Raw genomic sequence first — 17200 nt, 5'->3', positions numbered from 1 at the left:
TTTTTAGCAGTAGTTCGATGCAATCCAATTACTTTTAAATTATTTGACTTTAAACACGTGTTTGTGGCACGTACAAATCCACTAGTTAATATAGAAAAGTGAGAATAACACAAGAGGCCTAGACCAGAAGAAAAAAAAGATTGAGGCTTAGCCTAATCTACTGGCCAAAACTCACGTAGATATTTAGCTACTGCAACCACCAGGCACGAGCTTCCTCCAAGATTTTTGCAAGCATCGTTTGGATCGAGGACTTTTTATGTCGGAAGATTCTTCCATTCCTCTCATTTCAAATTTCCCACGAAATGAGAAAGAGAAGCAATCGTATCGTCATAGGTAACAATCCATTTGAAGCAGATGCCACCTTCCACCAGTGAGCTATGCTCTCGCAGGTATCCAGGAAGTCATATTGACGGTCGCCGCAGTACAGTAGCCCCAAGTTCGGCCTATAGGCATCAATAAATGCAGAGCCGATTCATCCGTGTGTCTACAAAGTGGGCACTTCTTCTGATTCGGCCAACCTCCTCTGATCAAGTCGATCTGCAGTCCAGAACCGGTTCTGATAGGCTAGCCATACAAAGATTTTATATTTTGATGGCGCCTACCCTTTCCATATCAACTACTCTAGATCCGTGTCCATCACAACCAGAAATAGAGCCAAATATGCTGATTTGGTGGAGTATTCTTCGTTAGCACTTAGCTTCCACTAGTCTATCAACCCGTGCTCCCGCACGGGCTAATTAAAATTAATATAAGAATGAGGTCAATAATTATAATTATCTATCTCACGTTCTTTTCATCTAGGAAACATATCAGGTGCAAATCAACCTCTTCGTGCAAACTGTCTAAACTCCAATCTGGACCACCGGATCAACATCCAACGGGGATACGTTTCCTTTCATCTATTAAATATTCTAACACATACTCTAAAATATATATTTATCATTATGTAGATACAATAGATTTTATTTTGCATCACACCTCCATATGTATTTAATATATGTTTAGTGGGACTTTGTTTGTGAATTAGTATTCTTATCTCTTCCGTCATACATGAAAATATGATGACATATATCATGGGTAGCATTTTTATATAATATTATTAATAATCATAGAAATAGTAATTTAGAATTTTATATTGGTGCACTTTAATATATTGTTATAATTGTATAATTTAGATTCGGATTTATGAGTAATTTAACTTGTAAAATAATGATATAATTGGATAATTTATATGCAAATTTAGGGGAGTATTTGTATTATTTTTATAATGACATAGGTAGGTAATTTACACAAAAATTAGGGGGTTACTGCAGATTTTTATTATAATGGCGAAGGTGGGTAATTTAGATACATATTTAGGGGGGTTACTTTAGTCTATTTTCATAATGACAGAGGTGGATAATTTAATAGGAAATAACATATCAGATGGTTATTATAATTAGAGTTGTTGGATTTATGGTTGGATGTTTATGATTTTTGTGAGAATTTACTGAATTTGTCTATTTTTTTAGAGTGTCTACCTAGAATCTTAGTTGGCTTTATGTGGAGGCTTCAAAGGAGCCTCTAATTAGTAATAGTAAGATTTAATTTGATTCGGCACCCTTGGCTAGCTCAAAAGATTGCAGCCGTGTCCAAGGCAGCGCACGGCACTAGCTTGTGATTCGTGTGAGCGCCCCATCCATCGGTCCATCCTCGGATCCGCCGGCGGCCTCGCGTCCCGCGGGCGCGTCCACGAGTACGGATTGGCGAGGACGTGGAATTTCGGGGGTAATCAGTGGGAACGTACTCATGCAGCGTAGTCGTCGAACTCTCTACCATGTACAAGCAATGCAGATATGTGCCTAGCAAATTATATTTCTGGTGATGGAGCAAAAATAAAGTTCAGCAATTAGGAGCAGTGACAGAGCGAGTGCTCTCTGCTGTCCCCAAGCTATACCACTGTCACTCTGTCAGATTCCCCCGGCACTCCAAAGAATGTACCCATCCGCTGGCCGATGCCTCCGGCTCGACTTAATCTGCTTGCCCATAAGGCCATAACACAAGCAACAGCAAGCAGTAGTGGTAAAAAATAACTAACAACACCGAGGTGATTTCTGACCTTTTTTTTTACCGAGCATGTGCATGGTGCTGTGCCGTTTGACCTGTGGGGCAGCTAGTACAGACAGACGCGTTTCCTTCAGCTCAGAGCCTCAGGGCGTGTTTAGTTGGTGTTTTTATTAGTGTTCAATCTTACTATTACTAATTGGAGGCTTTTTTGGAGCCTTCACGTGAAGCCACATAAGATCTTAGGTGGACACTTTGAAAAAATAGAGAAATCCTATAAATTCTTACAAAAATCAAAAACATCCAACCATCAATCCAACAACTCTAATTATAATAACCATCAGATCTGTTATTTCCTATTAAATTACCTACATCTGTCATTATGAAAATAGACTAAAGTAACCCCTAAACATATATCTAAATTACCCACCTCTGCCATTATAATAAAAATCTAAAGTAACCCCCTAATTTTTGTGTAAATTACCTACCTATGTCATTATAAAAAATAATACAAATACTCCCCTAAATTTGCATATAAATTATCCAATTATATCATTATTATTACAAGTTAAATTACTCATAAATTTGAATCTAAATTATACAATTATAATAATATATTAAAGTGCACCAATATAAAATTCTAAATTACTATTTCTATCATTATTAATATATTATTATTATTTATATAAAAATGCTACCCATGATATATGTCGTCATATATTCATGTATGACGGAAGGGATAAGAATACCTATTCACAAACAAATAGTTTAATTAAAAATATATTAAATACATATGGAGGTGTGATGCAAAATAAAATCTATTGTATCTACATAATGATAAATATATATTTTTGAGTGTGCGATCGAATATTTAATAGATGAAAGGAAACATATCAGCTGCAAACCAACCTCTTCGTGCAAACCCTGCAAACTTCAATTTGAGCCACCAGATCAACATCCAACGGGAGGCGTAGAGGGAGTGGAAAAAGGCATTTGCAAAAGTGTGATTACCTAATCCAAGGGCGGGCGGTTAATTGTAAAATTACTCAATCCCCACATGCCCTTTGGATGTTGATCCGGTAGCCCAGATTGAAGTTTACACGGTTTGCACAAAGAGATTGGTTTGCACCTGATATGTTCCCTAGATGAAAAGTACATGAGATAGATAATTATAATTACTGACCTCATTTTTATATTAATTCTAATTAGCCCATGCGGAAGCACGGGTTGATAGACTAGTCATGTACTAATTAGGCTCAAAAGATTCATCTCGTCATTTCCAACTAAACTGTGCAATTAGTTATTTGGCAACGTATGCTATGGAAACCAGCCTGCTGTGAAAACCCGTGCAAACCAGTCTAAATTTACCAAAAAAATTACACATGCAGATGATATGATGACACACGATCTTGTAAAATATCTTGTCCAAACTCGACTTCGTTTGTGAGATATAAAAATAACAAATTTCAACCCAGAAAGCTGTCAGATGATTTGTTAGAAATTTGTTATTTTTATATCTCACAAACGAAGTCGAGTTTGGACAAGATATTTTACAAGATCGTGTGTCATCATATCATCTGCATGTGTAATTTTTTTGGTAAATTTAGACGACTTTTTTATCGTGGTTTGCACGGGTTTTCACAGCAGGCTGGTTTCCATAGCATACGTTGCCTAGTTATTTTTATAAACTACATTTAATGCTTCATGTATGTGTCTAAAAAATTGATGTGACGGAGAATCTTGAATTTTTTTGGAAATTAAACAGGGTCTCATACACATGGACACCACAACCAGGACGTAGAGTAGCGCGCGCTAGTGATATGCACCTGACAGAGCTTTGGGGCTCCTTGCCTCCTACGCTGGTAGATTAGCTCCCTCGTTTAGATTAGTTTAACCGCCTTAAGGAGTAAGGACGATCCCATTGGCAGCCATCGCTTTTTGGCCGGGACTCCGAAGCCTAGCGTTTACGTCACTGCAAACTTGTGGAGAATCTGAAAGCGGCGGCCACTGCTTCAGTTTATCCGGCGGTGCAATGCCATGCCGCCGTTTGCTCCCTGTGTGCCCATGCTAGTGCCTTTCTGCTTGCTCCGGCTCCAGAGCCCGAGGCACTCAGGCAAGCAATGTTTTGATTATGCCTCCTTCCAAAGCAATGTTTTGGTCTCTCTTTGGGTCACTCAAAACCTGCCCCCTGCCCTAGGATGCTCATTCCATGCTTGTTGCTTGCAGTGCCGTTTTTATGCACAGCTACTTGAGCATTTCAAAATGGGAAGCTTCCATACTCACGAGTACTTGCAGGCAAGTGTAATCCTTGTCTAGATAGTATATGGTATGGTTGCTCTGCTTCTTGTTTGTTTCACACGACTCGTTGATCTTCGATTTATCAGATAAATTGGCATTTGCTGTTCCATGCTACTTTCATGTGCTATTTTTGCCAGTTCACTTGCATCATCCTGCTGAACCACCTTGACCAAATGTTGCGCTAAGAGTTACAGAGATGGTGTTAGAACTTACAAAGTAGTAGTACAGACGTACAGTAGTAGTTCATCTTTTTTCATTCAGGGTGTGTTTAGTTCCACCCCGTAAACGCAAAAAAGCCGTAAACGCATTAAAGTAAAAAAGAATCTTGCTAATTTGAAGTACTAAATGAAGTCTATTTATAAAACTTTTTGCATGGATGAGCTGTAAATCGCGAGACGAATCTAATGAGCCTACTTAATCCATGATTTGCAACAGTGATGTTACAGTAACCATCCGCTAATTATTGATTAATCATGGATTAATTAGCATCATTAGATTCGTCTCGCGATTTACAACCCATCTGTGCAAAAAGTTTTGTAAATAGACTTCATTTAGTGCTTCAAATTGGGAATATTCGAAATGCAAAAAAAATTTGCGCGTACACCCTACCGAACTAAACACGGCCTCAGATAGGTGCAGACACACCAACGACAGTACTGAAACCTGAAATGCGTGGTGCATCTAATATTCTTGAATTGTTGAATCAGCTACGCGCCTACGCCATTGATAAATTGTTGCAAGTTTGTCAAAATTCGGCCGGGTTTGTGCACTCATAAAAAATCAACCAAGGTTCATGCATGGCCTTTGAGTTTGAGTGTTTGACAACATGATGAGTGCGCTCCAAGGGACTGAATAGTTGTAATCTTGTGCTGGTACACACTAGTTGGGCATCATCTTCTCCGACGACGATCCTGATCAGATTTGGCCGCAACGCCATCCACGCACACGTGGTTGATGTGTGCGATTTAAGTGATCATTTCCGTAGGATCTCAGTATGCACTCCTCCTGTGGGTTGGATTGGATGCCTTCTAGTCCGCACGTGCGCCGGTGCGCGTGCCTACAAATGGGGGTCAAAGCTCACATACAGTGCAAGCCTCTCCAATGGCTTGGTTAGGTCGCTCGCACGCAGCACAAGCTCTGGCCTGATCGCCATTCGCCGCGCCTGCATCACCATGCATTGGCATTGCGTTGCGTTACGTTACGCACGGCCGTCCTAGCTAGCGTCCCGGCCCCATGGCGGCATGCCCACGTCAGATCTCATCGCCGCTGCCTCCGCTGCGACTGGGAACAATTAATGCTACTACTGCTGCTACCTCACTCCCCGATCGAGGTCCGTCCGACCGGATCAGGATGGCGGAGCCGAGCTGCCCTGCCCACGCCGGCGACATACAGGCAGGCCAGAAGAACGTGCCGTCTGTTGACCACCAAAATTGACATTAGACAATACAGATCGGTCTAACCGGTACGTCCTAGTGGTCTGACCGATCAGACGCTGTAGTCGATCCGGCAGCAGCCGATCGGTCTGACCGGTAGGGTCGACCGGTCTGACTGGTCCAAGTGGAATCCGAGTACAACTAGAGATTTTAATAGATTTAGATTTTGTAATAGGATTTCTTGCAGGATAAGTCCACCCCACCCTATAAATATAAAGGGTCACGGCCGATTAGGGAATCCAATCGATCAAATTAATACAACTTTTATCTTTTTACTTTCTTTTTGCTCTAGCTTTTTCTCATCTACTATCTGTTGTTCCTCCTTCGTCTCTACGTCGATTGAGGGCGTTCTAGGTGGCCTGCCGACACTAGAACAACCCTGCGTGCGCCTGCCCCGACGGGTCCTTCCCGGGCGACGTTCGTTGGTCTCGCCGCCGGCCTACTCGGCGACAACCGGTCTGACCGGTATACCCGACCGGTCTGACCGGTCTGAGCATCGGCGCTGCATCGTGCCGTCGCTCGCTGCGCGTTCAAGCGTTTTCGTGTGTTGGCCCTAGTTCTGCACCAACATATTTTGGCGACTCCGCTGGGGAAAAGAAGAAATAAATCAGCTGCCATGGCCGGTATTTCTAAGCCTGGTGAAGTTGATTCTGTCAATATCCGGAGGCCGAATGTTCAACAACTTTCGGTCGAGCATCAGAAGATTCTTGATGGCGTTCAAAAGAAAATCAGAGAAGATAAGGAGAAGGAGATCCAGAAAATTAGAGAAGAGAAGGAGAAAGAGATCCAGAAGCTGGAAAAAGAAGCCATGAACCAGTACATCTCGCACTTCTCCATCGACCGACAAGGGAACGTCACGACGGATGACGCCTTCGATGCTTCACAGTTTGAGGTAAAATTCGATGAGAACGAACAACCTATCCTTAATTCCGAAATAGCTAATGCAATAGATGATGCCGTTTCTTCTCATGTGAATAATAAGTTGAAATTTATTGGCCAAAATATACATGATATGTTTGACGATCGCTTTAGCCGAATTGAAATACATCTTGGTATGAAATCTGTCGGTAATAATACATCTATATCTAATACCGATAAGACGATGTATGGTTCGGCAATTCCAACTAATAATACTATTGTGACTAATTCAGCTAATCAGCGAAGCCGAATTAATTATAATGCATCACCTAACGTCAATGTGTCATATGGGGCATCAAATTCGTTGCGACATTCTACACCGCCGAACTTTGCTCAACCTAATAATACACCGATCACTAATCGGCTTAACGCCGATGATGTTGGATCAGGTAGTATTATTGAGGAGGTGATTAAGATATTTCAGCAAACTTTTGGTATAGAGCCTAAAGCCAAATGCCGATCTTATCAAAGACCATACCCTGAGAATTACGATTATGTTGCATATCCTCAAGGGTTTAAAATTCCTGAATTTGTTAAATTCACTGGTGATGATAGTAAAACTACATTGGAGCATATTGGTCAATTTATTATACAATGCGGTGAATCTAGCACTAATGACATTTACAAATTGAGATTATTTCCTTTATCTCTATCGGGTGCTGCATTTACTTGGTTTATTTCATTGCCACCCAATTCAATTTTTACTTTTGTTGATCTAAATCAGAAATTCCATGATTATTTCTTTACTGGTGAAACTGAATTGAGATTGTCACATCTTTCATCGGTTAAACAAAAAATACATGAAGGTATTTCTGAGTATATTAGAAGATTTAGAGATACTAGAAACCGGTGCTATAGTTTGACAATTTCTGATAGAGATTTGGCTGATCTAGCTTTTGCTGGTTTACTTGATTTTCGTAAAGCAAAGATAGAGGGACAATAATTTCTAGATGTTAGTCAAGTACTACAAAAAGCTCTGGCTAATGAAATCCGAGCTAAAGAAGCTAGAGAATCTCAAAAGTCCAACGAAAAACCTAATCGTCCTGTTTATGTGCTTGGGTGTGATTCCAATTGTTCGGACGATGAAGGTAAAGATGTTAATATCGCTGAATTTGTTTGGCCCTCCAATGATAAACCTTGCGTGTGCGGTTCTCTTAAGCCGATTCACAATGATCGGCAGGAAAGATTTACTTTTGATGTATCCAAATGCGAGAGAATATTTGATGAATTGTATAAGAATGGATACATCAAGATGTCGCATGTCATACCGTCGCTTGAAGAATTAAAGCGGCGAGCTTATTGCAAATTTTATAATACTTTCGCTCATGCGACTAATGATTATAATGTGCTTCGGAGACAGATTCAATTGGCTGTTAATGAAGGCCGAATAATTGTTCCACCAATGAAAATAGATCAGAATCCTTTTCCTGCACATACACATGTGCTTGAGTTGAGTAATCCCAAAGTGTTAATTCGGCCGAATCAAGCCGAGTCAACAAGAGGGAAAAATGTAATTATCGGTGAAGAGAGATTTGAGCCCTCGAAATCTCACCAGGAAGCTCCAGCGAAGAAGATCTCTGAAGATTTATTGAAGGATTCAACGCTCGGGGGGCAAGAACAGAAAAAGGGCGCCAGGTCTGCTCAGACCGGTCTGACCGGTCAGGAAACCGGTCTGACCGGTCACTCTGGGAGTTCTGGAAAAAAATCTAGAAACAATAAGGAAATAGAAAGGTCGAGTTTTAAAGAACTCTTAGCCAAATATGAGAAGAAAGGAGTCGTCCAAAAGCAGAAGGGGCGGCCAGATAAGATTAAGGATACAAAGCCATCATCGTCTCAAGTGCAATTGAGTTTGAGCCAATGTAATTTATTTAATGGGCCGATTGCTCTTTGGTATTGTTGGTATCCTTGTTATATGCCTTTGGATTATAGTAAGATGCACATGCAGTCATATTATATTCATTATCATCCTATATATCTAAGTTTTGCTTCGCAAAGACCGATTAGCTATAATCTGGTCAAAAGGGACACTGATTGCAGCAAGGAGTGTGAGAAGAACATAAAACAAGATTCAAAATATCTACAGTCGAGGTGGTGTCCCTCAGATTTGTCTCACACTCAAAAGAGGAGGTTGCAAATGATGCGCATGAAAGAGTCCATGGAACAGCAAGCGGAGGTTGTACCAGCAAAATCGGCGACCATGAAGCCGATATGGAGGCCCAAGCAAGTTATTTCGTTGTCAGCTTGAAGAAGAAGCAAGATATGACCGATAAATTATTATCGTCCTTAGCACAAAAAATGGCCGATGTATTCATTGCCCTTAGACAATTTTGGTCCAGAAGAGCGTTCTTTGGCACGCAAGTTTTGCTAAAAAAACAGGGGGCATATGTTGACGACCAAAATTAGCATTAGACAATACAGACCGGTCTGACCGGTATACCCTAGCGGTCTGACCGGTCAGACGCTGTAGTCGGTCCGGCAGTAGCCGATCGGTCTGACCGGTCCAAGTGGAATCCGAGTACAACTAGAAATTTTAATAGATTTAGATCTTGTAATATGATTTCTTGCGGGATAAGTTCATCCCACCCTGTAAATATAAAGGGTCACAGCCGATTAGGGAATCCAATCGATCAAATCAATACAATTTTTATCTTTTTACTTTCTTTTTGCCCTAGCTTTTTCCCATCTACTATCTGTTGTTCCTCCTTCATCTCTACGTCGATTGAGGGCGTTCTAGGTAGCCTGCCGACCCTAGAACAACCCTGCGTGCGTCTGCCCTGACGGGTCCTTCCCGGGCGACGTTTGTTGGTCTCGCCGCCGGCCTGCCCGGCGACAACCGGTCTGACCGGTATACCCGACCGGTCTGACCGGTCTGAGTATCGACGCTGCATCGTGCCGTCGCTCGATGTGTGTTCATGTGTTTTTATGTGTTGGCCCTAGTTCTGCACCAACACCGTCGACGACGAGGAACTAATAAATGCTACCCTGCGGGGCCCCGGACTTGGGTCGAGCTGGAACATCTCCAGTCTCCCCATTCAGGTCTCGTCCCAACCGGCCGCGTGCGTGCCCACCCACCCATCGCCACGCCGGAGACGGGGGGAGACCAGAGGAGCAGCGAATATATTCGCCGCTTGACCGCCGTGTTCCGCATGCGGTGCACGGAGGGACCGTTCCGTAGGCCGACGTGGGTACGTGGCCTCTGGGCGGAAAAAAGGATAGGGTGCTGAGACGTGCCTGAGATTGTGGACACGAGACCAGCCAGCAGCCTTTTTGACCATGATCGAGTGTGCCTAGCTCCCTGCCTGCCTGATGACCTGTGTAAGATTGATCGGAAAAGGGGGCCGTTTGTCACGGCTAGGTGACGAGCATCTCTGCTGCTGATCGCCCTGCCAATCTGCACATCCAACTTTTCTTTTTGTGTGTTGAGTAACCGGTCAGCAGGAGTACTGTTCCTGCTTTTTTCTTTTTGGAGGTTTGAACTGAAAGTGATCGGGTGCTCTAGCCTAAGAGGGGGAGGGAGTGAATTAGTCACTATTAAAATCTTAACCTATAGCTCTAATTAGTTTGCACAAAACTTAAACTAAAACAAGTTAACTAGATGTGCAACTACGGTTCACTTAAATGTGAAACCATCATCCCAAAAAAATTTTTACAACATATAGCCAATTCTAGCAAGATACTACACTAAAAAAGTAAAGGCACACAAGTTGCAATATGAAATGCGGAAGCTTAAATAGAGAAATGAGAGGAAGCGAACTCTCGACACGAGGATTTATCCCATGGTTCGGATTGCCACAAAGGCGCCCCTACGTCCACGTTGTTGAAGCACTCACGAAGAGTATCGCTTCCCGGCAATAAGTCTCTTCCGTGAACACAATCACGGTCACCTTGATCCCGATCTTCACTAAGGGAGATTGCCCACGAAGGAGGGGTCTCCGTCCCCCGCACAATGTCGTCAACGCCGCTCCACACCATGCCGGAGTGTCGTTGACTTGACGGCGAGCCACCAAAGCTCAAAGGATGGCCGGCGCACCAAGATACAAGGATGGTTCACTCTAGAACCACCGCACAAGGATCTAAACCTTGTTTGATCACTCACTCAATAGCTAACCTTGCACTAACACTCACAAAGCTTGTGCTAAGAACTAAAGATTTGATCTTTATGCTCTTGGATGGCTTGGAGATGTTCTTGGGTGTGTGTGGGATGTTCAGCAACTCCAGCAAACTTCAAATGGCTGGGGTGAGACGTATATATAGGCCACCAAGTCTTGTAGCCGTTGCTCCAACTGTCAGCAGAAAAACAGCATACCATCGGTTGAACCGATGCCTCTGTATGGGGCGGCGTCGGTTCATCTGGTCACTCTCAGACCTGAAGTAGCCGTTGAGCTTCTGACGCACTGTCTGCGACACCACCGGTTTAACCGATGACTGTGTGTCGGTTAAACCGGTCACTCACAGCACTCAACTAGCCGTTGGCCTTTTTCTCTCCTGCTGACGTCATTACACCGGTGCTATGCTCCGATGCATCACCGGTTCAACCGGTGCTGAAGACTTGGCTCCTGCGCGCTTGACATCGTCTCTAGAATATAGTACATTGAATGCACCGATGCCTCTCATGACACCGTCGGTTCATCCGGTGCTTCACTTCTTTCTATACTTGATCTCCAGAGGCGCACAGACTTGTGCCAAAGACAGGGCGTCGGATCTTCCGACAACCATCGGATGCACCAATGATTAGGTATCGGTTCTTCCGGTGCTACTGATTTCACTAGAACTCGTCCAATTCAACGTTTCTTTGAGTTCTTTCTTCGTGTTATGCTTTGCATGACCTTTTTACTTCATCCCTGAGATCTAGAAATGTTCTCTTAACAAAACCATTAGTCTCATTGATTGCGTTGTCATACGATCACCAAAATCACTCGAAATGGCATAAATGGTGCCATGTTCGTTACATGAACAAAACAAAAACACCATGTGTAAAGCAAGTAGAGTATTGCATGTCTCCCACTTTGTCATGAAAAGTTACAACTTACAAGCAGGCTCGCATTTCCAATCCAGCTTTGCGACCTGTTTGGAATTTTCAGGAACAGCTGGGAGTGCTGTGAAGCAAAACACCAATGATCTTGAATTGCTTTGGCCAAAGTCGTAGCTAGGAATTTATTTTAAAAAAAGTTTTAGCTAGGAACACATTTCCTCTTCCTTGACACGTTTGGCATTGAGGCATCTTGATTCTGGGGGTGCTAATCACACGTCCTGGGCTTAAAACCAAGCTCAAGTAGCATAGTGGATCCAGTTTTTAATATACTACTACTAGATAGTAACAAAAAGGAAATGAAAAGTTCTGTCAGGCATCCACCCAGAGAACAAAGTATGCCTGGAATCTAACAAACGTGGACTGCCTACGGTAAAGATCGGCACCATCATCCATCGCATCATGAAGCCAAATCGGAAGCGCGACCACATCACCACATGTGGGGGGGGGGGGGGGGGGGGGGGGGGGGTAACATTGTTTAAGGTTGGACACTGAACACTCCTCCTTTTAACCCTTGTTTTACCCTCTCAAAGAGCATCCAAAAAGACACCCCTGCCTGGAAAGGGACTCGAATGCCCATGATCTTTCCATGGCCACTAAGCCTTGCGCATCCGGCTGTCAGAGCTGCCTTTTGCTTTCTAAGCACTGTCACTATGTAATTATTGTGTTGGGGTTAATTTACAGTATACAGGTCAACTGTTCCCCCTGAGGCCTTACCTGCCATGATGTCATGTTCCTTGCCTGCCTTTACCGTGCTCTTTACACTGGAAGTCTGCGAGCTTGTGGGGTTAACCAGTAGGTTAACAAGGACGTGGCTCCTAACTTTTTTTTTAATCCTTTTGATGGTTCCTAGTCTTCTATGAGATAGGCCTAAAGAAAGTGAGAGAATCATGGAGCACAAGGTCATAGTCTCGTAGACCACTGCATAATCAGCATACAAGTGCTGTACTTGGGCTTCTTGGTAAATTATATTATCTGTTTCTGAAGCAAAGGTTCAAGCAATTATTCTGTACACAAGCTATAGCATTGTCAGATTCTTCAGGCATGCCACACATTCTTCAGATCAGATTCACTGAAGGACCACTCAAACCGGCTCTTCTTTCCAATCACCAAGAGCTGATAGCACATCATACACAGAGGAAACATGGCAAAAATGAAGCCAAAAAATAGAATAGAAGCAAGACAACATGCAGATATGCTAAGACCTGCACTTGATTGATTCTAGCACTATGTACATCACTATGGCACAGTGTGTTATGCATGATCACCCCAGATGGCAGCAGAGTGGGGTGGATCAAGAACACATCCTGGGGAGCGACCTGGCGGTGCGGCTGCCTGCCCTCCTGGCCTTCATCTTGGTCATCTGCGTCTTCATCCGGCTGCACACCTTCTCCAGCTCCATCACGCGCCAGTGCATCCCGTCCAGGAGGGACCGCAGGTTCTGGTTCTCCAGCGTCAGGTCCAGCCGCCCCGCGTACAGGATCACCTGCCCGTCGTTCTCGCCGCCACCGCGGCCGCCGTCATCGTAGCAGGTCTCGCGGCGCTTCCCGGTGGACGGGGGAGGGGACGGCGCCACCGGCTTCAGCTCGGCCGGGTCGCGCAGGACGAGGCTCTTGAGCACCGTGTGCTGCGACGCCAGCGCCTGCACCGCCGCCCTCGTCGGGAACGCGCCGTTCCTCGCCAGGTGCTTGCAGCACTCCGGCGACAGCTTCTCGTAGCTCAGGCCCCTGCAGATCTTCATCTTCTCCTCCTCCGTCAGGCGACCGTGGACCTGCCACCATGAACAGCAATTAGCATTTAATTGAGCTCCGGATTAAAACGTCAATTGGCGAACAGAGTGGCAGTAAAGTTTTCATTTTTCCTGACCAGCCAATTGGTTCAGGGAACATTCAGAAGTTTAAAAGGCCCGAATTTTTAACTGCATTGAATTCATAGGATTCAGAGGGGGCACTGACATGCTCGCCATTAATGCGATGTAATTGTTCTCTAAAGGCAGTTAATGCGGAGTAATGCGAAATGCTGTCCAAATTAGGACGTTGTCGGAAGGGAATGTACTCCAGTAGTACCATACCTGGAAATAGACGTCGATGGCGCGATACAGCGCGTCGTGGCAGTCCCTCGCCGGAGCTGGCAGCGCGGTGGCGAACTCGAGGAACTTGGCCGGGCGCAGGGACGGGTCCGGGGCGACCTCGGCCAGGTAGAGGTCGACGAGCCTGCCCACCTTCAGCCTCGCCAGCTCGTCGGGGGCGCCGCCGCGGAGGAAGGCCTCCAAGAACCTGAGCACCAGGTTCACGTCGTACAGGCTGCCCGTACCCGCCGGCGCCGGGACGAGGAGGTTGTCTAGCGTGGCGTGGTCCAGCTTGCGGCCGATCATGGCGACGAGCCGTTGCTGGCACGCGTCGGTCAGCTTGAGCGGCGCGGCGATCCGGAGGATGCCGAAGAGGCCCTTGCTGGAGACCGCGCTCCGGTCGAGGCCGGACATGACGGTGACCGACGCCTCCAGCATCGCCTTCTTGTCCTCGGCGCTCGCGCCGGCGATGCGGCACTTGAGGTAGTAGAAGAGGAACCGGGCGACGATGCGGTGGTCGGTGCCCCTGGCCACGAGCGCCGCGGCGACGCGCTCCACCGTGCCGGGGCGGAGCGACACGAGGTCCTCGAACCACCAGGTGCGGCTGATGCAGGACCCCCGCAGGCTGAGGCTGCTGCTCTTGGTGTCGCACGAGAACCGGAACGCCGAGCTCTCCGGCGAGGAGCTCGTCGGCGTGGCGTCCCCGGCAGGCGGGGGCACCGTCATGTGGGACACCAGCGCGGCCACGGCCGCGTCGAACGCGCCGGTGGTGTCGGCGAGCGGGAGCAGGCGCTGGCACTGCTTCACGGCGTCCACGACGGCGTGCCACGGCCAGTGCGGCATCTCCTCGAGCGCCTTCTCCGTCATCCTCACCAGGCTCGGCGCGGCCGTCGACGCCGCCTCGGGCGCGTCCGCCGCCATATCCAAGAACTCCGCCGCGCAGCGGAGCACGCAAGCGTTGGCCGCGGTCACCGCGCCGCCGCAGCCGCCGTCGGCGTAACACAACCTCGCGACGAGCTCGAACGCCTCGGCGCCACCGGGGAAGCCGTGCAGCGCTACCCTCCGAGGCCGCTTCGCGGACGCTGCGCCGGCGACCACCAACCTCCTGATCCTACCGCAGAACCGCGCAAGGATATCCTGCAATTTATATCCAGGAACGCGAACAGCGATTGAGAACAAGAAACGTCAGCACATTAAAGAATCGCACAGCCGCAGGAATGCGAAGCTCCACCCACTTGCAAGAATCCAAATCAACACCGGCACCGGACGGAAAGAAAGATCAGGTCTTTCTCTTTGCGGGGAAGAATGTAAAAGCTTTTTCAAGGGGTGGAGAAGCTAGCAGTCGCCACCAAACGGGCATTAAACCTCGCATAGAAAAGGGCGAAGAAGATGAGCTGTAGCTGTTAGCCCATTAACGCCAGCAGTGGAGGAATGAGGCGGGAGGGAGGAGGACGACGAAGCACATTAGCAGGTGCGGGATATGCGCGTACAGTTACGCTATTAATAAGAGAGGCAAGGACCAGGCAGGCATGGCGAGGGGCGACCTCATTGATGACAGTGATGGGGAAACGGACGCAGCTTCACTGTGCTCTGCAGTTGGGCACTCTGGAACTGCGCTTAAATGGAATGTTGTTAACGTGCTCGCCTGCTCGGCTCCTCTGAAGCGGTAAAATTTCAGACGCGCAGCCAGGCAGAGGGAAAAAGTTGCAGGGTTAATCCGAGTGATACATAGACAGAAATGATGTGGGAGCAGAGTTGCAGGTGAGGATAATGAGTGGAATCAAGGAGACTCCGGTGGTGTTTAGATGTAAACTTTTGAGTGTAAAGTACTGTAGCATTTTGTTTGTATTTAGTAATTAATCTCCAATCATGGGTTAACTATGCTCAAAAGATTCGTCTCGTAAATTACAGATAAATTATGTAATTAGTTATTTTATTTAGCTACATATGCATGCATTCAAAAATTCGATGTGACAAAATTTTGTAAAGTTTTGGAATTTTGAAACAACTAAACAAGACCTCCATTGGCGTGTGACAAACAAGCCATCTACCATACGGCTTTGCAGCCCCACGGAAGTCAGGCTACAGCCAGCAGCAAAATTACAGCGAGAAGCGGCGACGAAGCGACAGACAAGGCAAGGATTTTCAGGCCATGCAGGGGCAAGGATCGGGAACTAGCAGTCGGAGGCGGGCATGGAAGATGGAACCACCGGGATGTGACACGCCGCACACGTCCCGAAGGCCTGCGGCGTGGTAGAGATCAAGGGGAAAACTGCCGGAGCCCTGGAAGGAAGGGGGTGGAAGAGGCCGAATTGGGGAAGAGGATGGCGAGGTGACGCCAAAAAAATCTGGGGACTATCTGAAACGATTTTCAGACAGAGGAAGCTACAAAGAGGTGGAATCGAAACAGGCTCGGCGCCAGCAGGATGCGGCCAGCTTCACTCATCCCCAAGAACTGGGCGTCCGCTAGAAACAAGCGGCTAGGCAACAGTGGGCACACAAAAGAGAGGGGAGGGTCGCTAGGCTGTAGACAGCAAGCTGCCAATCTAGGAAAGAAAGAATACGGCAACAAAAACGTCGACATCATCATTCAATCACCGTCCATGGAGGAACATTACTACAGCGAAGCAGAGCAAGAAGGGATCTTGCGATCCATGGAGGAGATGAGGAAGCAAGGGGAGGAGGATGGAGAGGAAAGGGGGGCCGTACCTTGTCAACAACGAAGAGCTCCTCGCCGTTCACATCTACCTCAAGGACGACACGGCTCATCTTTCCGGCGAAAGACGGCTTCGACCCCAATCCCACGAGCTTTGAGCTTTAAAGCAACATGGCGGCGATGGAGGGAAAAAGGCTGCGATGATGGGGATGGAAGGATGCAAAGGTGGGGGTGGGGGACGATGCGGCACCCACGCAGAAAGCCCAAGCCGCCAAACTGCTAGACGCCCAAGCGCACCTGCTCAGAGCAGTCAATGGCTGGCTGGCTGGCTCCGAGGGGCCAGGCGAAGTTGGTGGACCCTGAGCTGCTCGCGCCCTGACACCCTCTCTCTGGTCTCTGCCGTGCTGCTGCTGCGAGTGGAGTTTTTGCAGGGGAGCTTTGGGGAATATGTAAAGGCTGGACTGGCTGGTTCCTGATTTTTTTTTCCTCCCCCCCTTTGCACGTATCATACATGGGCTTGGCCACTTGGGTGCTACGCTGCTGTGGGAGTCCTTTTCTGGTGCAAGATATGGGCAAGAAAAAGATGGTGGGAGAGAGAAGGTGGTTTTGGATTTCTTATACGGAGGTGGCCGGGTTGGACGGTTGGTTGCTGGGGAAGGAAGACGACTGGAGAGAGAGGGCAGCTGGCTAGAGGCTGAGGTGCATTGTTTTGTGTCGACTGAGATTGCAAGGAAAACAGCATCTGAGTTGGTCAT

General features: G+C 46.7%; 1 protein-coding gene across 2 annotated transcripts; it reads right to left on the bottom strand.

The window, feature by feature from the left end:
• Positions 1-12729: 12729 nt before the first annotated feature.
• Positions 12730-16905, bottom strand: LOC120661605 (BTB/POZ domain-containing protein At3g22104-like). Of its 2 annotated transcripts, none has more exons than XM_039940495.1 (3): positions 16499-16905; positions 13793-14926; positions 12730-13492 (listed from the first exon to the last, which is right to left on the bottom strand). In XM_039940495.1, exons 1-3 carry the CDS (start codon positions 16556-16558, stop codon positions 13016-13018), a joined length of 1671 nt encoding a protein of 556 aa, XP_039796429.1. In that variant the 5' UTR covers positions 16559-16905; the 3' UTR covers positions 12730-13015. The 2 variants fall into 2 exon arrangements, with proteins under 2 accessions (XP_039796429.1, XP_039796430.1); XM_039940496.1 differs by lacking the exon at positions 16499-16905 and adding an exon at positions 15025-16487.
• Positions 16906-17200: the final 295 nt, after the last annotated feature.

This window comes from Panicum virgatum, chromosome 2N (genome assembly GCF_016808335.1).
Source record: "Panicum virgatum strain AP13 chromosome 2N, P.virgatum_v5, whole genome shotgun sequence".
Lineage (NCBI taxonomy): Eukaryota > Viridiplantae > Streptophyta > Magnoliopsida > Poales > Poaceae > Panicum > Panicum virgatum.
Note: the sequence above shows the minus strand (reverse complement) of the source record. Positions and strands in the feature narration are given on the sequence as shown.